This window comes from Crinia signifera, chromosome 7 (genome assembly GCF_055691185.1).
Source record: "Crinia signifera chromosome 7, ASM5569118v1, whole genome shotgun sequence".
Classification (NCBI taxonomy): domain Eukaryota; kingdom Metazoa; phylum Chordata; class Amphibia; order Anura; family Myobatrachidae; genus Crinia; species Crinia signifera.
The window spans coordinates 86150053-86172631 of record NC_139223.1 but is presented as its reverse complement, the minus strand read 5'-3'; the positions used below and the strand labels follow the sequence as shown (position 1 = coordinate 86172631).

General features: G+C 43.2%; 1 protein-coding gene across 1 annotated transcript in view; it reads right to left on the bottom strand.

Moving 5' to 3' along the window:
- GTF3C1 (general transcription factor IIIC subunit 1) overlaps window positions 1-22579 on the bottom strand; it is a 91940-nt gene that overhangs the window by 6279 nt on the left and 63082 nt on the right. Inside the window, exons 28-34 of the mRNA XM_083153412.1 lie at window positions 20426-20488; window positions 18254-18347; window positions 12530-12702; window positions 12155-12439; window positions 11326-11579; window positions 9814-10088; window positions 748-1078 (exon numbers count right to left, since the gene is read on the bottom strand). Coding sequence (XP_083009538.1) covers window positions 748-1078; window positions 9814-10088; window positions 11326-11579; window positions 12155-12439; window positions 12530-12702; window positions 18254-18347; window positions 20426-20488 — 1475 coding nt within the window. The remainder of the gene's footprint in view (window positions 1-747; window positions 1079-9813; window positions 10089-11325; window positions 11580-12154; window positions 12440-12529; window positions 12703-18253; window positions 18348-20425; window positions 20489-22579) is intronic.

Genomic DNA, 22579 nt, shown 5'->3' with positions numbered 1-22579 from the left:
ACCTGAAGCGTGGCGAGCGCAGCGGTACGCGTCCTCCGACCTTTTGATACCCCCACTATCCACGTCGGCATGGAGTTGATTTTAGATAGTGTGGCGAGCGCAGCGATCCACCGAGCCCGAAGCGCGGCGTGCCCCGCGAGGGGACGCGCAATACATGTAAAGTAATCAGTGTCCGCTTGCCACGCTTCGGGGTCGCTGCGCTCGCCGCACTATCTAAAATCAACTCCACACTGATGTGGATAGTGGGGGTATGAAAAGGTCAGAGGACGCGTACCGCCGCCACTCGCAACGCTTCGGGTTGCCGTTGATCGTGGGGGTGGCGTTGACTATGGGGGCCATTTAACATTGTAAGGACCCATCAGGGTGGTTGTACAATAAAAAATCGTATACCATCGCATCGAATGCATTGTATGCGGCTATATGGGATGCGATCGCATAAGATGCCATGAGATGAATATATTGGGCGCCGTGCTAGGAAACAAGTACCCTCTTATGTACAGTACAGTAATGTCACAATGTCCCCTACTGTATATATGAATAATTCTGTGCACAAATTCCACAATAATACAGATTTAGGCAAATGACAACCACAATTGTAAATTTGGACAATCACATTTCTATATTTTCTACACTGTACTGAACGACATTTGACTGTGTGGCTTTACATATACAAATAAATGCGTGATGGCACTTGTATTATAAAGTGTACTGCTTATTGTAGTTTGTATCATAAATTGATCTTCTCACCTGAATCTATTTTCTGAGTGACAGGGTCACTTTCGGTAATATTTGGCAATGCAGGAACCACAACCTGTTCCATAGGACTTGAGCTGTCAGAGTCACCAAGCTCTAATCGAGCTTTCTTATTTGGTGGCTCATCAATGCTTATGTCACTTTCAACATGGCTCTCATTGGCTGGCTGGCCAGACTGACAGCCATCAGTGTCTTTAGTTAAAAGCGCTTTATCTTGTTTTTGCAGAGAGTATGAGTGCAGAACCCATGGATCGGCATGATTTGTAGCAACCAATCTGATAGAGATTCCTCCAACTTGTAGCACTTGCCTATATGTTAGAAGGTCCTAAAAGAAGACATTTAAATTAATATTGCAATCACCCACTCTACCACATATGTGAATGCACCATGTTAATCATCTAATTTCGCATTTTAACAGAATATATTTCTAAAACTGGTTCCCAAACGCCGTCCTCAAGGCACACAAAAAAATTCAAGGTTTTCAGGATATCCATGCTTCAACACAGGTGACTTAAGTAATTCCTTCTAATTTGATTGTACCATCTGTGCTCAAGCATGGATATCCTGGAAACCTGGACTGTTAGTGTGCCTTGAGAACTGAGATTTGAAAAGACTGGGTCTTGATAATGGAAAAATATTGCGGTCATCATTTTTATATGCAGCATTACTGACTAGGTTTGTGATTTAGTATGTGGTCAATCTATGCTCACACTATGAAAAACTTAATAAAAATGTATTTTGGTCACTTACCTTTGACTCCTTTCTCTGAAGCTGGCTGAGGAACTGAGGAGTGCTATGCAATCTTTGCCAACTCGTGCTATTTACATACAATTCATGCTGTCTGAATTAGATTTCCACTATATAGTCATTGCTGCCCCGTCTATCTGGGTTTCGATTTGTGCTGTCCTGGGAGCGCACATTGGGATCTCAAGGTAAAAAACCTGTGCGATCTGCATACGATCCCAATGCGATTTTGACTATATAGTCAAAATCTCATGCAGGCTTGTACTGTGTGTACACACCATTAGAGTAGCAGGAACTGAAAGAAACGGTTATAATAATTAACTAAACCAGTAGGGAAAAGACTGTGAAGAACCAGACCTCGCACAACAGCGTATACAAAAGGGAACGCAGAGTTCCCCAGCCCGCTTCAGAGAAAAAAATTCAATGGTGAGTGACCAAAAATACCATTTTCTTTCAGCCACCCCCAAGGGAATGGTAGGGTTGAATGGGCAGAAAGTACAGATTAGTACCTGTTAATAGGCTTTCCTCTACTCCACCATGGCAGCATACATCTGGGTTACGCCCTCTTGGGTAGATATCTGGAAAGGAACACAAAAAACAGACACTGCCCCTATATAAGGACCTCCTCCCTTGGGCTCTGTGTCTTATTAAACAGCTCCTTATAAACATAATACTCAAATACTTAAATGGGACGGGAAAACGGCTGCCATGGTGGAGTAGAGGAAAGCCTATTAACAGGTACTAATCTGTACTTTCCTCTACCTCCCCATGGCAGCATACATCTGGGTATACCCAAGCAGTTTTACTTCACTGGGTGGGACAATACATAATTAATAAGAACGAAAGGATACGGTTACTTCACCACTTCTGTCTGTAGACTGTACGTATTACTATCATACGACTGCGCTCAATATTTTGCGCCCCATGCTAGCATCTTGGGATGCTGTGACGTCTACCCTGTAGTGCTTGGTAAATGTGTGTGCAGATGACCAGCACGCTGCTCTGCATACTTCTTCTATTGACGTGGACTCCCTTTCGGCCCAGGACGCCGCCAAGGACCTGGTCGAATGGGCCTTAAGCCCCACCGGGATTTCCACTTTCCTAATTTTGTATGCTTCACTGATGCATGTTTTAATCCATCTTGAAATGGTAGTTTTGGTAGCTCCCAGCCCTTTATTCCTGCCTTCCATCAGCACGAACAGTCTTTTTGATTTCCTGAAAGCCTGTACCCTTCTTATGTAAGCTTTTAAGGCCCTCGTCACATCTAGATTGTGTAGCCTTTCTTCTTTAGCATTCTTCGGATTCGCACAGAATGAAGGAAGGATTATTTCTTGGTTGAGATGGAAGCTGGAAACTACTTTAGGTAAGAAGGTAGGATTCGTCCTCAGCACTGCCCTGTCTTCGAAGAAATTTAAAAATGGTTCTTGCACCCACAGGGCCTGGAGCTCAGACACTCTCCTTGCTGACGTAATGGCTACAAGAAAAACCACTTTAGATACTTAAGCGATATCTCCTCTATAGGCTCGAATGGAGCCTCCGTCAGTACGTTAAGTACCAAATTAAGATCCCACGGGGCCATGGGGCTGTGGAAGGTTGGCCTGATCTTCTTGATCGCCTGAACGAACCTCTGGATGTATTTATTGTCCGCAATTTTGGTATCCAACATCGCCCCAATGGCCGAAATCTGTACTTTTAAAGAATTTGCCGCCAGCTTTTTCTCTAATCCTGCTTGCAGGAAGTCTAGAATGGTAGGTATTAGGTATTAATCTAGGGTTTTTGTTGTTTTCTTTACAGAAGAATACATACTTGCCCCATATTCTATAATAAGTCACGGATGTCGACCTCTTCCTTGCTTTCAGTAGTGTGTCGACTACCTTCTGGGAAAAACCTTTCCCTCTTAGTGTCCGGGTTTCAGTAACCAGGCCGCCAGGCTCCAGCTTGCTGGCTGTCGTTGATGGAACCTGCCCTGCCCGATGAGATCCTCGTGGTCGGGTAGGAACCATGGCCCCACTATCGCCATCCTTACTAGTTTGGCAAACCAAGGTCTTCTTGGCCAGTAGGGCAGGATTGCTATTACCGTGGCAGTCTCTCTCTGTACTTTGTTCAGGAATCTGTGGATGATTGTAAACGGGGGAAACGCATACACCAGCTCCGCTCTCCACTTCGCCGTGAGTGCGTCCGTCTGCCATGCTGTCGGCTCCCAGTGTCTGGAGATGAACCTTGGCACCTTTGCATTGCTTGCCGTCGCCATCAGGTCCACTTCCGGTACCCCCCATTCTTGCGTCAGTTGTGTAAACACCGCTGCTGACAACTCCCACTCTCCTGGGACTAGCCTGTACCTGCTCAGAGCGTCCGCCCTGACATTTCCTCTCCCTGCCACGAACACTGCGGAGATGTTCCTGACATGACGTTCTGCCCATTTCAGGATAAGCGTGACTTCCGCCATCAGTTTCCGGCTCCTTGTACCCCCTTGTTTGTTCAGGTACCTGACCACTGACTGGTTGTCTGATCTTATTATCAGATCTTTGCCTCTTACTAGCTCCTGAAATTCTTGACATGCCAAGAGCACCACCCGCATCTCTCTTACGTTTGAATGTTGCCGGCCCATAGCCTGGTCCCATTCTCCTTGTGTCGACTGCTCTTCGCACACCGCGCCCCATCCTGTCTCGCTGGCGTCTGTTGTCACCACTACTTGTGGACCGGTCGCGAATGACTTCCCCTTGGTCAGCCTGTGTGCTTTTGACCACCAGAGCAGATCTTCTATTGCTCCTTTTGACAGACATATCCTCTGTCTTCGGTCCTTCGCATCCCCGTTCCACTGTCTCAAGAAGCAGTTCTGCAGCGTCCTGATGTGGAATCTGGCCCAACTGGTCGTATCTAACGCAGCCGACAGGATGCCGAGTACCCTCATGCAGTCTTCTGAGTACACCACCTTTTTCCTTAACATTCCTTTTACCTCCTGTAGAAGTTTTAGGCGCCTGTCTTCTGTTAATTTTATAGTCATTTCTTTTGTATCCAGAATGACCCCTAGGTACTTCACCTCTTGTGTCGGTATTAGCTGACTTTTTTGGATGTTGATTAACCATCCGTGTTGTCTCAAGTAGTCCAGCACTATCCTCGTATGTGCTTCCGCCATTTCTTTGGTATCTGCCGCAATCAAGAGGTCGTCCAAGTACGGCCAGATTGCAATGCCTCACACCCTTAGGTTGGCTACCAGAACCACCAGAATTTTTGTAAAAGTTCTCGGGGACGTAGACAGGCCGAACGGCAGCGATGTGAACTGGTATGTTATTTGTTTTAGGTGAAACCTGAGGAACTTTTGGTGTCCCAGAAATATCGGGACGTGTAAGTATGCATCCTTTAAATCGATTGTTGTTAGAAACATCCCTCTTTCTATGTCCGGTATGATGGATCTTATTGATTCCATTCTGAATCGTTTCACATGGACATAGGTATTCAGCCTTCTTAGGTCTAATATAGTTCTGAACCCCCCTGATGGTTTTTTTACGACAAAGAATCTTGAAAACCATCCCAGATCTTCGTCTTGTTTGGGAATTCTTATGACCACTCCTTGTTCTATCATGGTCTGTAGGCTGCTGAACAAGGCCGCCCTTTCTTCCGAATTGCTGGGGATAGGCGATACTTCCATCCAGCTTCCTGGTACTGTGACAAATTCTATTTTGTAGCCTGACGAGACTACTTCCAGTACCCATTTGTCTTGTACTGACTGATGCCAAGCTTCTTGGTATTGCATCAGTCTGCCGCCTACTTTCTCTCTGGCGTCATTGCTGGTTTTGCCTGAAGGCAAACCTGCCATCTCTGCCTCTTTGGCCACGAAAATTATACCTGTTACCCAGCCAAGGCCTGCGAAAACCTCTGCCTGGCCTATATGTTTTTGCTTCTCTGAAGTCCGTGGACTGGTACCGGGATGATTTATTGAATGACCCCCTTCTTGCGGCCTTATCTTGCGGTAGCCATACCGACTTACCACCTGATACTTTAGTAATAATCTCGTCTAATTGCTGCCCAAACAAGTAACTCCCTTGGAAGGGCAAAGATATCAGCTTGTTTTTGGACTGACTGTCCGCCGCCCAAGGCTTCAGCCACAAGGCCCTTCTTATAACCGCAGTTGTAGCATTAGATCTGGCCGCCAACCGCACCATATCAAGGGAAGCATCACACAAAAACTCTACAGCAACCTGTATGTTTTGTACCACCTTCAAAAGTTCTGACCTCTTAATGCCATCCAGCATGTCGGACTCCAGGTCCTGGCACCATGATCTTAGGACTCTGGTAGTCACTGCTGCTGCTGATGAAGCCTTCATAGAAGCCCCTATTGTAGTATGCTGCTTCCTTAGACTCATCTCAATTTTTCTTTCCATTGAGTCCTTAAATATGTTCGCATCCTCTAAAGAGAGCGTAGTTTTCCTTGAGATGCGTGCTATAGCCGCATCCACCTTGGGTGCCTCATCCCACTTTTTAACCTGCTCATGGTCAAATGGGTACATCTTAGATACTCTTAAGGGTACTGCCACCTTTTTTATCGGGGTGCCCCCATTCCTCTTCCACTACCTCTTGTAGTGTCTTAGATAATGGAAAAGCTTTATTTTTCCTCTTTTTGTCCTTAAACAAAAGGTCCTGAAGCTTACCCTCCTCCTGAGGGTCCTCTATATTGAGTGACTTATGTACTAAGCAAAGCAGGTTCTCCAGTAAGTCCGGGTTAAACTCCACCCCATCTTTTTCCTGGAATACTTCGCCTTCCTCCATCTCTTCCTCTGGCTTCCCAGAGGGGCCTGGCTCTGACCCTTCAGAGTCAGAACGCACTGCCCTAGGCCTCTTCCCTGAGGACTTGACGAACTCCTCTTTAGACATAAAGGTGTCTGCTAGCTCAGTTTTAAGCAATTTTACCAAATCAGTTATCTGTATAGATCCCATTTGCACCGAGCTCCTGCATTTGCTGCATTCAGGACCTGAGCATTTATCAGGTAATGCTTTATCACAGGATGAGCACTTCCTCTTGTGCTTAGCCTTAACTTCTCCTTTTTCTTTGCCAGTTTCAGACCTAGCAGAAAAAAACCCTATTTTAGGTATATGCATAAAAAGTTTTCCCCTTAGGCAAAAAACCAGCGCTACTTCAATGTGGCTTACCCTGGCTTACTCGGCTGTTTTTTCTCATCCTCCATTACTATTTTTATCACAGACTCACTGTAACAACATGAGACCTCCGTTATAGGTAAGTACAAAACCAACAACCAAGTCCCAGCAGCGCTGCTGCCTGTCGGGACCTTACCCCAGTCTGCTGGTATCAGGCACACGCTTTCCGCTGTCTGCACCTCCGTATGGACACAGTCCTGTACGCGATCACCGGCATCCAGACACGCTGAGACGCCTTCCGATGACCTCAGACGCTCTCAGGCGTCTCCTATGTACCACGCGTGACGCCCTGCGTCATCACGCGCCGCGTCATGGAAGTGCGTCTCTCCCTCTGTATCCATGCCTGCTGCTGATGCCGGCGTCGTTACCCGCAACCGCTCCTGGCGGCGGGGTACTCCAGCAGATGGACGTCCCAACTGCCCTCGACAGCGGGGGTCCCAAACGCCATTACCCCTTACTGCACTCGGCAGGGGAGCCAGCTCACAGCCACTTCACAGGGTAAGCCACGCACATCTACCCGGAAAGGAAAAAAAGACACAGAGCCCAAGGGAGGAGGTCCTTATATAGGGGCAGTGTCTGTTTTTTGTGTTCCTTTCCAGATATCTACCCAAGAGGGCGTAACCCAGATGTATGCTGCCATGGGGAGGTAGAGGAAAACTGTATTTCCAAAGTGTGGTGCTGAAGGCAAGAACTGGACAATACTAAAAATATGTGGACAAAGGAGCAGAGAGCTGCATGACAAACTTGTTTCACCAAAAGCTTTGTGTTGTTCTGCGCTGGAGGTTGCCACTGTTCATACTCAGATGTACAGTATGGTGTTAATTGCCTCACACTATGTATGTGTTGCAAATAAGCAGAGAATCTGTTCAACGGACAGAGAAAGTCTTGTCCAAGTAAAATTGCAGAGCTCGAACTAGGTCTAGTAGAGCTGATGATTTTGCTCATGGGAAGTCACTGAAGAAAGAAAAACTGGAGCTATTTCTGGTTTAACTGAACCTGATTGAATGTAGGAACAGTAAGAGAAAATTATAAAAGTATTTACTGGTAAGTACCAGAATCCTGTTTTCTCCTCCATCCAGCAGGGGACAATGGAGTGATACTTACAATGGGGAAGTACCAGACCTCCCAACCAGGGTGGGGGAGTGCCGAGAATCCTGCAGAACTATAAAGCCAAATTGCAACGCAAAAGCTGCAGATGTATCAAAACTTTAAAAACGAAAAACGGTAGGCGCTTGACCAAGTAGCCGCTCTGCAGTTGGTTCATGGAGACCCCACGAGCAGCTGCCCAAGAGGGTCCCAATGAGCAAGTGGAGTGGGCATTCACCACCGGAGGCACTTTGGATGGGGCCAGGTAAGCTTGTCTAATCTAAAGATGAATCAAACGCGCCAGCATCTGCACGGAAGCAGGCCAGCCTGGTCAAGCATCATCATACAGGACAAACAGTGAATCTGACTTCCACATAGGATTATTTCTGTCTACATTAAACGTGGCACTGGTGTACATTTTTTTTGAGACCTTGAAAAAGGAGAATCATCTGAGAAGACAGGAACTACAATAGGCTGATTTAAGTGGAAGCTGGTATGACTTTTGAAAGAAAACACCTCCTATGACACAGTTCTGCTCTATCAGGATGGAATATTAAATATGGAGGATGGCAAGACAGAGCTCCTAAGTCAGAAACTCTCATAGCAGAAGTCAAAGCTAGAAGCAGGACGACCATCCAAGATAAATATTTAAACTCCACAGACTCCAGGGGTTCAAAAAGAGACAATTGCAAGAAGGAAAGAACCAAATCCAAATCCCACGAAGCAGTGGGAGGAGGGAACTGTAGTTGCCACCGACTTACCCCCTAAAAGAAGGTTTACAAGTTTGTCAACTGCGCAAACCTCCTAGAAAATTAAATAGAAAAGTCAGAAACTTGGACCTTAATGAGCCAAGATGCAAACCAGCAGTTAAACTTGCCTGCAGGAAAACAAAAAAGAGCCGAGATGTCTTGGAGGTCAGAAGGGAAAAACATCTACCTTCACACCAGGAAAAGTAATTTTTCCAAATAAGATGATAATGAGGGGAGATAACCTCCTCACGGGTGGTGAGCATTGTAGGGACAATGACAGATAGAAGACTTTTCTTCATCAGGAGAGCCCGCTCAACAACAACACCATCAAATGAAGATGCTTTAAGTCTGGAAAGACTATAGGTCCCTACTGTAACCGATCTTCCATCAGAACAAGGGGATATGGTTTGCACAACAGAAGACGGCGGAGACTGCAGTACCCAGTGGGGCCAGTTAGGAGCTATTAAGAATATCCTGAGTGGCTCCCGCTTTATTCGCTGAAGAAGACGAGGCAACAGAGGAAACAAAAACGGAGACTCCCAAGGAGCAACATAGGGATCGACAGAGTGGTATAGATGCAAGGGAAGCTTGTTATTGTTACTGAAGGCCATAAAAAAAAAAAAGAGCTGACACATGTTCAGTGGCAAATCTTCATGGCGGGGGGATAGCGGCAGCAGCTGGAAGAGCCAACATTGACAGCAAGCACATCTACCACCGCTGTTCTACACTGAACCCACCAGAGACTATGGGGCAGATGTATTAAGCCTTAACAAGAGATAAATGCAAGGGTGATAAAGAGAGATAAACGTCCAGCCAATCAGCTCCTTACTGACTTTTTTCAAAAACAGCCTGTAACATGGCAGTTAGCAGGTGATTGGCTGGACGTTTATCTCTCTTTATCACCCTTGCATTTATCGCTTGTTAAAGCTTAATACATCTGCCCCAATGTACCACCAAGTTTAAGGTAAGAGAGAATTTGAATTCAGCTTGTTAATATTTTTTACCCTGGATGAAGCAAGGAAGATTCTAGGAAAAGAAAGGAAAATATGAGTAGCGGACAATATGGAGAGCTAAACAACTGTTAAAAGAAGGATGAAGTTGGAAAAGGATGACTAGATCCCATCACAATTTAGTAAAGGTCTGCCATTTCACTTCAGATGATCTGTGTTCTTATTTAGCAGAAGAAAAAGTTATTGCCTTTACTTATAAATGTATTGTATCTTTATGTAATTGCTTGAACGGCAATAAACAACTTGTTTATAGTTAAATGATCCCATATATTCCCCTGATACCTTCTTTAAACAAATAGTTTTTTGAAATGGCGCACCTGTATATATTGCTGCAGAGACCTTGTCCTTCCTTCTTGTATATATTCATATTGGAGAAACCTTTTTCCCAGGTCTGACATTTTCACGCCAAAGAAGGAACTGGCTTCAACAGCAGACTGGATTTCCAATACACAAGAGACATCTTCTGAACTGTATCCATGGCATTTTAAGCATTGATTTAGAAATGTATTCATGCTCTGGTCTTTGATATGTAGAAGTTCCGTGAAATGAGGAGGAAGAGTAGGCATGGCTTCAATAAAATCACTGAATGACCCTAGAATTTTAAAATATATGCTATATAAAAAGCAGCAATGTGTAAAGTCAACTTTTGTGTTGAATTCTTGATAGACAAACAAATCAGACAGAGACACTGTACATACATTTTCTTCATTCTACTCTAAGCATATTGGTAGAGGTCCCCTATATACAGTATTCAACTAGAACACAGGTGAATCAGCTTAGACCCTAAATATCATCATATAAGTCACTGCTACATTTTAAAAGTAAAGATCATGCTCTGTTTATGTCTTGCATGGTGTACTCTTTATTTCTAGCATGAAACCTACCAAAAGAAAAAAAAAGGGGGGAAAAATACAAACATATTTTATTTTATATTTGAAGAGAAATATAATATAGTACAGCACAAATATAATAATATAAAAAGTAATATTTCCGCATTGGGACTGTGATGGCCGCCTCCCTCTGTCTCCTTTATATCGATTCTTCCTCCATCCTCCTTTTCTCCCCTTCTACAGGAGATAACCCTACACTCATTGGATGAACATGTTAAAGAGTGAAGAGATCGGAGTGATATTTACCCCGGATTCCAGCCCAAATGTTCTTAGGCCTACTCTACGTGGGACCAAGGAGGCGCCAAGACCGCTATCCCCTTCGGGGTCCTTCCCGCTGCCATCTCCAATACCGACAAGCTTTAGAATCCTTCAAAAAATATACTTTCCTGTTCTCCCATGCATGTCACTAATAATCACTGTTAAGTTTGTTTTTTACTTAGTGTTGTAAAGGCAAATGTAAAGCACTTTAAATCATTTTAGGAGAAAAGTGCTACATAAATAAAATTTTAATTTAAAAATAAATGATTTTAGAATACATTATGATATATTATATTTCACTCACAATTACACATAGTTTATTGATATTCGCTATCTGTTCACTTTTCAATCAACAGTGATGGAAGAAGAAGAATAGAGAAGGGTAATGTAAAAATGCTTTTACAGAAGGGGACAGGGTGTGGTGAGGCTTAATACACCTTCTATATATTATAAAATATGTACAATAATAGCGTGCAAGGTGCAGGAATTCCATCAAGTCTGCCATACTTTTAATGTGGCAATCATTTACAAGGCAAAACCAGGAATGAATTTGCCCTGTAAATGATTGACACGTTAAAAATACGGGCACAATTGTCAGAATTCCTAAACAACTCGCACCTCGCAGGCTAACACATATTGCCCTAGATATCTTTAAATATATGGCAAGGCCAATAAAGTTACCTGAATCCTTTAACCTTCCACTTAGCGGTGTATTCCTTAGTTTTACACGTACGTGGCAAGCGTTCACAACGACATTGTCATTTGGGTTCAGGTTTCTTGTGCTGACTATTCCCGGAGCACAGCATCCCCTCATTAGCAGATAGTTTGTATGAGATGCTTGTCGAGGATTAACTTCTATTTTTTGTTTGTGGCCAATGCTCTCATCCACATCTTCGTCATCAAAATCTTCATAATCTAGTCCATCTTTTCCAAGGCTAAGGCAAAATTTTAAAAAATATTATAATTATAGGTGCAATGAAACTAGGCTAAATGCTAGATTAAGAAAATATAAAAATGTAGGAAAATAACGTAGAACACATAACATTAACTATTAAATAAAATAAGTTTTCCATTATTGACAACTACCTACAAAATAGAAGAATGAAATTCCAACATCCACTTTTGTATAATATATTTTTTGAGGCATGAAGTGTAAATGTCAACTGTTCGATCTAAAATTTACAGCACAATATTAAGCATGAAATTATAGAAAATATTTTTGCAGTAAACTTTCAGACACTTCAGGGTTTATTACCTGAGATGGGAGTTCTATTTAAGATGAGATGTTGCCCATAGCAACCAATCAGAATCTCTTATTTTTTAGCACCTTCTAAAATATAAATCAATAGATTCTGATTGGTTGCCCATAGCAACATTGCATCATCAACAGAACTCCCCATCTTAGTAAATAAACCCCTTCTAATTTGTATATACAATATTGGTAAGCAAGCCATTTGCGATAATGGATTTCTCCATATGAAAACAACATTTAAAAATAGGTATCAGTTACCTCTTCATGACTTCATTGTCAACCAAAGTGCTGTCCACCACTACAATCTGGTCAGGGATTTTCACTTTAACAGATATAAATCCCATAAGTAAGAGAGAGAGAGCTGTTGCACAATGGCCACCAGGTCCATCCAAAGGAAATACCATCATGTCTGCTGTATCTTCACTAGTCTGGTCAGCAAATGAGAAGACATCGGGCTGATCGGCTTTTCCATAAGCCTTGAGCATTTCCAGAAACTGAAATGATTCTGTACAGACTGTAGATGGAAAGCGCCAGGTAAAAAGCCTATAGAAGCAAAGAAGACAAAAGTGAACTTGTTCTGTATAAAACTCAATCCAATCACCAAAAGGTAAAGTTGGGTATCAGTTATCTCACCTGTAATAAGTCTGTGACAGTTGGAAAGACATTGGCACAAAAGGTAAAGCGCGGTTTTTCTTTGGCCCCGATGTATGGTTCCCACGGCGGCGGTTTACCAATCGTCTCTTTTGAAATTCCACAAAAGCCTTCACTAGAATATCATCACGATACTGTCTATACATCCGAAATGTCTAAAAACAAAAATCAGGGTTGGCCTTGCTAGAAATTATTCTATAGTATCTAACTTTAGAGGTTATTGTAGTGACAACAGGACACAAGAGTAACTGCGTAATACCCCTTTCACACCAGCCTAATTTCCTGGGTTGGGAAAATCCTGGCAAAATTGGAGCAGGGTTGTTCCCGGGTTGAACTCGGGGACCTGGCCGGTGTGAAAGGGCTAGAGGGGACCTTACCCGGGTTGCCGGTCCTTGGTGTGCTGTCAGGCCGGTGATCCACACAGGCGGTGGGTGAAGATGACGCAGCTCTCCGGCGCCCTCACTGCCGCCAGAGAGCTGCGTCATCTGCGCCCGCCGCCTGTGTGGATTCCCGGCCTGCACCAAGGACCAGCAACCTGGGTGAGTACTTGCCGCCATCAAGCCGCCTGCCCGCCTCCTTCACACACCAGAAAATGCAGGGACTTTTCTGCTGTGAAAGGGGCCAACCCGGGTGGGTCCCTGCATTTTCTGGTGTGAAAGGGGTATAACTAGGTTGATAGTAACCCTGGACCATACCTGCACTCAAGGTGTAAACTCAAAGTGCTTCTAATTCACTCAGTGGTGGTATTATTAATCTGAATTAAGTACATAGAATGAGAGAATTGCTTGCATTCATATTCCATATAATGCAATTCTGGTATTTTCATCTATTTATGAAAGCTAACAACCTTTTGTATGGTTGCTTGAATGAAGCTATAGGATCACTGAAGTATGCACAGAATATACAATTGAACTTAAACTATGAGGATATATTAATTATGTATGCAGATAGAGATAAAGGAACTGAGGCATAACGGGTGTGGATCGTTTTATCGACCACACTTAGGTAGACAGTCATTAGGTCGACACCGTTTGGCCGACAGGGTTCTAGGTCGACATGGATGAAGGTCGACAGGTGTCCAGGTCGACCTGGGACAAGGTCGACAAGGGTTTAAGTCAACAAATGAGTTAGGTCGACATGGGTTTTTCACTGTTTTTTTACCCCAATGTCGACAGTCGACATGGACACAGTTGGAAGTCAACCGCAGCCCCTCGCATCGCTTGCCATGCTTTAGGCACAGTGCCTCTCTGCGCTGGCACACTATTTTATTCTCCCACTACGCCCTAGTGGATGGAAGGGCATGAAATACCACCTGTCGGTACATGTCGGCTCAAAAAAACTGAAAAAAACTCTTATCGACCTCGCGACCTGTCGGCCTAACGCATTTGTCAAGCGAACGCATTTGTTGACCTAGACACCTTCGACCTTCATCCATGTCGACCCAACGGTGTCGACCTAAGTGTGGTTGATAATACGACCGTATCCTGGGATAACTACCATGGACAAAGTATGTAGTAAATGAAGATGACAGTCTTGTTCTTTGCATCCATCCAAGGATACTGAAGATGTAGTGAAAGAAGTTACGTCCCGCCATAAATCAGAGGATGCCATTCTCCAATCCACCAGAACCGGCAGACATGATCGGCACCGCCAGCGATCATATATGATTCATTAGGAAATCCAAGAAATTAAACATGTTAAAAATCACTGATTGCAAAAAGTGTCGGGATCTTGGATTCTTCAACAAGTTTAATAGTCCCAAATTCAAAACAGTTGGGGGATCAACTTGGCCAATGTCCCCATCCCCTGACTCCCGAGAGCTTTTAGCCTCTTCTTGTGGGTAAACAGGGAGTGATTTTGCTTGTGATTCGGTCCCGATTTAATTGGGATTGAATCGAATGGTACACAAAATGCATTCGATTTGACTATGTAGTACAGATCTGTACTATATAGTCTTGCCTGCCAAGACTATTTTTCTATTTGATTTACACTACATTGGAATCGAATCTGCATGAATGTAGAAAAACCATTTGATGCCTATTCGATTTTGCTTCTATAAGCAAAATCGAATAGAAAAATAGTGCATATCTCACTGTGTGTTCCTTCTATTATCTCACTGTGTGTATGCTCTATAAGACTCTCTCTTGCAAATTTTAACATCTACGGAAAGAATAAAGAAGAATATCTGTCCTTTTATAAATAATGCCTAAAGATTGTTTATGTATTCATTCTATAGTTACTTTCATGTAATACGAAACCCAAGTCTTTACCCCAATATGCAGTTGATTAGTTTAACTAAATAGTGATACCAAACCGATATATTCATGCGATGGACCCTTTCTAGCACCTAAGAAATTTAAATTTAAACATTTTTTTCTTCAATTTTGCAAGTGAAGATGCATACAGTGTAATAGCTACAGTAGGATCAGTTGTTTCATCACTCAGGAATATATAACGATCCTTCGTGCAGGTTACTGAATGTGTTTTGCCTTTTTTACATACTGTAGATCAGGGGTGGCCAACCCATCCGAGACAAAGAGCCAAAAAATTTGTCCTGTTAAGACAAAGAGCCGCGACCATTCAAAAAGGGGCATGGCCTAGCTCCCAGAAGGCCACGCCCCATTTTAATGTCTAGTACGGCACTCGGCGGGCTTGAATAAAGGATGTTACCACAAAATGCTGCTTTCAGGAGGTATATATAAGGACGTATGTGTGTGTATATATAATATATATGTGTCCATTTCCAGTGCACTCACAGTAACCATTAATCCATTGCTGGGATACGAATTCAAGGACAAGGCACTCACATCCCTCCCAACATGACCCTCTCCCTCCCTTTTGTTTCTGTGCAGGGTAAATACTGGCTGCATTATTTTTACACTGCAATTTAGATTTCAGTTCCATGTAACATTGCTGGAGAATTGTTTATGAATCGCTACCCACTCCTTAATCCACATACAATTCCCGGACCACAGAACAGTTTTTGCCGCCTGTGCTATTGTGAGTTACTCTGATCTGCGACTGAAACAGGGTGAAAGTGATCATCGCTGCCGTCACAGACCCTCCCCGAAAACTCCTGAGAACGCATGTATTTTTTTTCGGGCACACCCAGAAAACGGCTGGTTTCCACCTCCAAACGCCGGCTTCCTGTCGGTAAAAGTCCGGTCACATTGTTTTTACGATCCACACAGATTTTTTGTCACTGTTCACCCTCTCAAATGCGCAATGCGAATGGTGCGGTAGTTCGGTAATCATTAAATTTGTGAATTCTCTAATTAGCACTCTGCCCTGAATCAGGCCCCTTGTCAGGAGTCTACTACTGCCTATAAGGGACGTCGGTCTCTGGTTATTTGCCTGTTGAGGTAATAGTTCAATCATTACAATATTAGTGGAACTACACGTGACAGGACCGTTGCTGCATTGTAGGGGACAGTGTCCTGTGACGTTCCGCCTCTGTGGGATTGTCAGGACATGTGGTTGGCTTGTGTTATCAGTTGTAAATCAAACCCTGCAATGTTTCTGTGACGCCTCATCGATCAGAGTTTAATCAATATAATGTATGTATCTATGTTATGACCCCAAAGCCGCACTAGTGGGTTCTGCCACGACTCCACTGTCCAGCCCAATCCCGCCTGTCAAGCAATATAGTCAGGTGCGCACTCACCATACTCAGCCGGCAGATGTCATATTAACAGCCGAGCGTCTCAGATCTCTAATGGACGCGCCCACTCTGATGCGTCATTTACCGGTCACCTCCTGGTCAGGCAGGATTGTGCAGGACAGTGGAGTTGTGGCAGAACCCACTAGTCCGGCTTTGGGGGCTAAACACAGATGGAACGCAGACCCGGAAGGACGCTGCCGCCTAGCGTGCCTTTGCAGCATCATCACGGCCGCAGCCCGTCACGCTGTGCTACCAGAGTAACCAGACGCAGGAGGCAAGGAGGGAGGGAGCCGCACACAGGGAAGAGAAGAGCCGCATGCGGCTCGAGAGCCGCGGGTTGGCCACCCCTGCTGTAGATGAAATATTGGGGGGAAAGAGTGCAGTCTTACATTGCTCAGTGTACTAGGTACTTATGATTAAAATTTTGGTAGCAGGTATTTGTAGTCACACATTAAGTAATCATTTTTACCCTAGGTAGTATATTTTTCTTCTATTTTGCTACTTTTTCATCCATCATGCTACTTTTTTTTTTTTTTTTTAAACTACTAGGTACTTAGGACCAGTGGTTTTGTGCAGCTAATACCCCTTTCAGACAGAAAAATCCCCAAAACCCAGGTATTTCGCGGATACAAAATCCTGGGTACAACTAGGCAGCAAGGGGCTGACCCTCTTTCACACAGGAGCAAAAACCCGGGTATTTCCCGTGTCGACCCCTTTCACACAGAAGCCGGATTTTTCCTGCAAAACTCTGTGTGTCATAAGAATAGGACAGTTTTAAAGGCACACAGAGATGAGGTCATCAAAAGTGGGGGGTGACTGCTCACTGCATTGCATTAACCATGGCATGACACAAGGATATGTTGTAAACTAGTTTTATTGTTTTTATATACTGGAAGGTACATGTTACCTCACATGGCTGTCAGTATATTTGCAATGTTTGAGTACACTGTGGCATCTTTGACTGTCCCAGTCATCTGCCGATATCCTCCTCCCCTCTCACTGCCAGCAGCTCTCACCTCTTGCTTCTACCAGTGGGCCATGCTATCCTTTTTTCAGCTCCCTAATGACCTCAGAGGCCAGCTCCATTGCCATGCCCTCCCAGCCAATCAGAGAAGCCTATCCTCACAACCAATCAGCCAGCACCCCACCAGGAGAGCCAATCAGTGCCTAACAATGTGTAATAATCCCAAAAACCCGGGTCGTTTCCTTTCAGACAGCCAGCGACCCGGGTTTTTGGAATACAGACCCGGGAAAAACCCAGGTAAATACCTGGGTCGAAGTCCCGGAACTTTAGACCCGTGTTGACCCTTTCAGACAGAAGAAAAACCCGGGTCGACACGGCAAGAGCAGGGAAATTCCCGGGTCTTTTTTTCTGTCTGAAAGGGGTATCAGTTACATAGTGACATAGTAGTTAAGGCTGAATAAAGACTTGTGTCCATCTAGTTCAAGCTTGGTTTAAGTGGGTATAATCTTATATCTTATCTCATGGTTAGTGTTTTCTGATGTCCTTAAAGACAGATTATGATTATTGTTAGTACCCCAGGATGTGTTTGTCCAATCTTATCTTAAATGTATTTATTGTGTCTGCCGACACCACCTCGCCCGGAATAGAGTTCCACAATTTTGCTGCCCTGACTGTAAAAAACTTGTTCCTTCTAAGGGAGCGAAATCTTCTTTCCTCCAATCTAAATTCATGCCCACGTGTCCAGGAGTCCTTCCTTACCGTAAAAAGGGTGCTTGACAGTTCCTTATATTGGCCCCTGATATATTTGTACATGTTAAGCATAAGCATGTTAAGCGTCTCTTCTTTAGTGTAAACAATCCCAATTTGTTAAACCTGTCCTCATAGCTTAAATTCTCCATTCCCTTTATTATCTTTGTTGCTCTTCTCTGGATTTTTTCCAGTTCTATAATGTTCTTTTTATATAGTGCGGGGCCCAGAATTGTACTCCATATTCCAGATGCGGTCTAACCAAGATGCATTATCCATGTAAAATACAATTACTGTAAATACAGAGAGAAAGCAAAAGCCATGTCCCACTCACTTGTAATGAACGGCAGGAATTCATCTGCATATCAGAAAGTGCCAATGTGCTCAGGATGAGGTTCTGCAGCACTAGGACCTGGATGTCCTCTACACTGTATTTTGGTGTGGGAATACAGATGGAAATAGAATGAGAGTATGGAAATAAATCAGACTAATGAAAAACAAAAAAGATCAATACTTTGAAATTATTATATTATCTCCTTCAAAACAAGTACATCATGTCTCACTAAAACCATATGCACCACTATATACCCTATTAGAATGTAGAGAAAGTGTGCATCGTTGCATTCCATCTTGTACTGCAGGATGTCTAGTTCACATTTTATTTAAACATTTCAACATTTACTGGCAGATCTCAATCAACCTTAGTTTCTTTCACACTGGGAACCTAGAAGAGCACATCCCAGACCTTGTGGAGGCATCACATTATATACCTGAAGATAATTACAGAGACACACATAGAGATATACAGAAGTTTATCAGAAGTTTTAGTATGATGATTTATATCGCACCACAAGGAATCCGTAGCGCAAAGTTACAGAGTACTCACAATCCTTCATACAATCCCAGCTGCTGCATGATTGTATTGATTGAAGCTTCATTTATATAGGGAACTGGCCTAGGGGGTTTATGAACCAGGAACCATGCGCGGCTGCTGATGAACTGATTCAGACATTCACAAACCTCCAGCGTTCTCAGTCGTCTTGGAACGTCCAGAACCCGACAACAGGAGTGGTGGACTCCTATCCTTCCTACTTCTGTGCGAGTCACGTGACTTGAGGGCAGCATGTACAGTACCTCCTCCTTGCCGCCTGACCCATCGAATGACATATTGCACGTGCTTAAAAGCACATGCAATCGGCTCCCAATCCCAACTGATCTGATGTGCAGCACGTCTGATCAGAGGACCGGGCATTGCACGATTGTGTGCACACAATCTGCATACAATCCATCATACAATCCCTTGTGAATGTATGATTGGGTGCAATGTCTTTCAGGTGTATGGGGGCCTTTACACAAGAAAGCAAATACATCTAAAAAGGAGACATATCCAGCTAAAATCAAAGCATCAATGGAAGAACAGACTCACAGACCTAGCAGTGTTTGCACACTGCAGTATTGGGAAGCAACAAGGTACACAGTATATATTACTACAGTGCAGGTTTTTAGAAGTGGAGATGTTGCCCACAGCAACCAATCAGATTAGATTTAACATTTATCTAGCACCTTCTAGAAGATGTGCTAGAAACCTCCCCAAAACCGCACTTTAGTAAATATACCCCAAAATGTCCCACTAAGTGAGTGTACAGCAATCCCAACAACCCCTTAAAGTCCCAAGTGCAAAAGAGAAGTGAACACAAACTAAAAATAAAATAACAGTTTCAGACTGTTTATGTGTTTATGTTAATGTATAGAACACTGTACTTTGTTGAGCCTACACCTGTTGAAAGCTGTATTCTAACACCAAAGTACACACAGTTTCCACACAGGTTATAAATTCAGATTAGGGTAAGTCATAAGTATTATTAATGAACATAGTATTAGTATTGGGCCTGATGATGCTGAAGACTGAAAACGGGAAGACTTGACACCTTGAAAAGACATCACTTTTTAGGCAGTAACTACATATCTGGATTACTCAGGACACTAGGAGTTACTCTTTGCCTGAAACTACCACCTTCCGCTTATTTTCTGACTTCACAGATTGACCAATGTGCTACACTTTTATTTGTATACTTAGGAAACAATTCAACTAGTAGCGATGGCTGGGAAGCGGCAGGAAAATGGCTGGAATGTTGGCAATTCGGAATACAGTACCAATGCCACAAATGTTATCAATACACTGAATGGTTGTGCAGAAAATGTGACAAACCGAAATTCTCTGGAAATAGCGCAGCCAATAACTGCAAACTCAGATCCCAAATCAATGATGGTATGGCATTCTGCAATTCATTTCTCACTTGCACTGCAATACCCCATAACTCATATACCCAATCTCCCCCCACCCCCTCCCATTCACAACCACAATTCTGCATAAAATCTCTCCAACATGCCGCAGTCTCTCTCACATTATAGTTATACAGTAGAATAAGAGTTTTCAATTCTGTTAAATCTAAAAGGTTTAACAATAAAAATAAAAAATGTAAAACAAAGATCTACAATACAGTACCAGGTGATGATGTCAAATCCTTTCTCCTGGTTTGATTCATCCCCAACAGCTAAAACTCGAAACCTGTTTCACAAATACAATTTGAGAAGTGTGAATTAGTAGTGTGACTCTGCAGTCCTGCAACATAAGCTAAAAAAGAAATAAATAGTTTTAATGTTTAAGTTTGCACCTAGTAAAAAATAAAATAAAAAAAAAATTAAAATTTACCATTGGACCATTGGCAGACTACCGTGGGCTAATAGATCTCCTGGGGCTATTTAAATAGCCCCAAAGCCAGGAGCAATCATGTTTTTTTTTCCATGCCTCAGCAACTACGACCCTGTTAGAACACTAATCCAGTGGTAGCCAACTCCAGTCCTCGAGAGCTACCAACAATTCACGTTTTCAAGCTCACCTCAAAGGTGCACTCATTATTCAGACACATTTTAAAAGATCCACAGGTGGAGCTAATTACTTCACTTGTGATTCTGTGAGGAGATCTGGAAAACATTAACTGTTGGTAGCTCTTGAGGACTGGAGTTGGCTACCCCAGCACTAATCCATAAACTTGTCACAGATTCTTCATGTTAAAGCCCATGAAATGTGGAACCAATATATAGAAAGGAATAAGGATCACTGCAAGGAAACTACAGGACAGCAAGAACAACATGTATAGGAGGAAAGGTATCCAAGGTGTTACAGGACAACATTCAGTAATGGAGATTTTCGTGCTAACTGTTAAATCCATTTCTCAGAAACTGTAATAAGACATATATTCAAGATGAGACAACAAATGAGGAATAATCAGAACTGCTCAAAGTAAACCCTTTTTGGCTTTCAAAAGCCGGTCAGGTCCCACAGATAATGGAGAATGAAAGTGTAGACTAACAAACCTGCATTAAATGTGACACAAGTAAAACATTGGTTGGAGCACTCAGCCATTGGCACCAGGCCATGTACGCATTCCAAGCTGGGAAAGCAGCGTAATCCTATTATTGTCTATGGCTGGGTTCTCTAACTTGAGAAACAGGACTGCAAGCGCTCTTGAAAAACGGATTATAAAATAGAATGTTCATCAAAAAATAAAAAAATCTCATGTTTGGAGCAGCTACAGAACTGCAAACACTGCAGAATGACCATGGATCAAGAAACCAAAATACTGGAGAGGCAGCTTGCGATTTACTGGTTAGATCTATTTCTGAAAGAAACCACCAAATCTGTATAAGGTAGTGAAGAATAGACTAATACAATCCTGCCTGGATGGTTTTATTGCCAGCCCAGAATGTCTGCATCCCTGTCCAACCTCAGAACGTAAGTGACTTTGATGATCAAAACAAAACACTCCCCTCATGATCTGTTGTAGCCCTTAAGTGTTTCAGATAAGCCAATCCCTGAACGAGCCATGATTATCCAGATGAGCAATGTCAAGGAAATAAGTCAGGAAGGTTGCCCTGGGTTCTAGAGCACATATTTGTAATATATAATCACTAATATATCCTTGGTGCAATGGTGACAGACAGACTGTATTCCTGAAATACCAGCATGACTTATTCCAAGTATAGAGCATTTTGTATAAAACGAGTATGGCAGAGGTTCACAAACTCTGTCCTCAAGGTATCCCAGCAGCCCAGGTTTCAAGGATAACCATACTTGAGCACAGGTGCCTAAATCAAGACATCAGTCCATTTTAACCATCTATGCACAGCCATGAATATCCTTAAAACCTGAACTGTTATGGTGCCTTGGATATAGGGTTTGGGAGCCACTGGCATATGGAATTGGAATCACATCCAGGATCCACACCATCATCCCTACTACCCTTGTGCAGCACCAGAAAAGATATAAGTGTGCAAGAGGCTAAATAAGACCATAAGCTCATGTATACAGTAAATGTAGGCATTGTATCAAAATTAACCTAGACAAGCCAACTTTTTAGGTCTGCTTATACAGTAAGTCAGCCTTATAACTCTAATAGGTTATCTGGTGGTGATAAATACCTTGGGGGCAGATGCATTAAGCCTGGGGAAGTGATGAAAGTGCAAGGTGATATTGGGCCAGCTAATTAGCTTATGTTATAGGCTAGGTTTGAAAAAGCACAGTTAGGAGGTAACTGACTGCTGTGTTCTCACCTTCCACTTTATCACTTCACCAAGATCGAGCACTCACTAAGCTTTT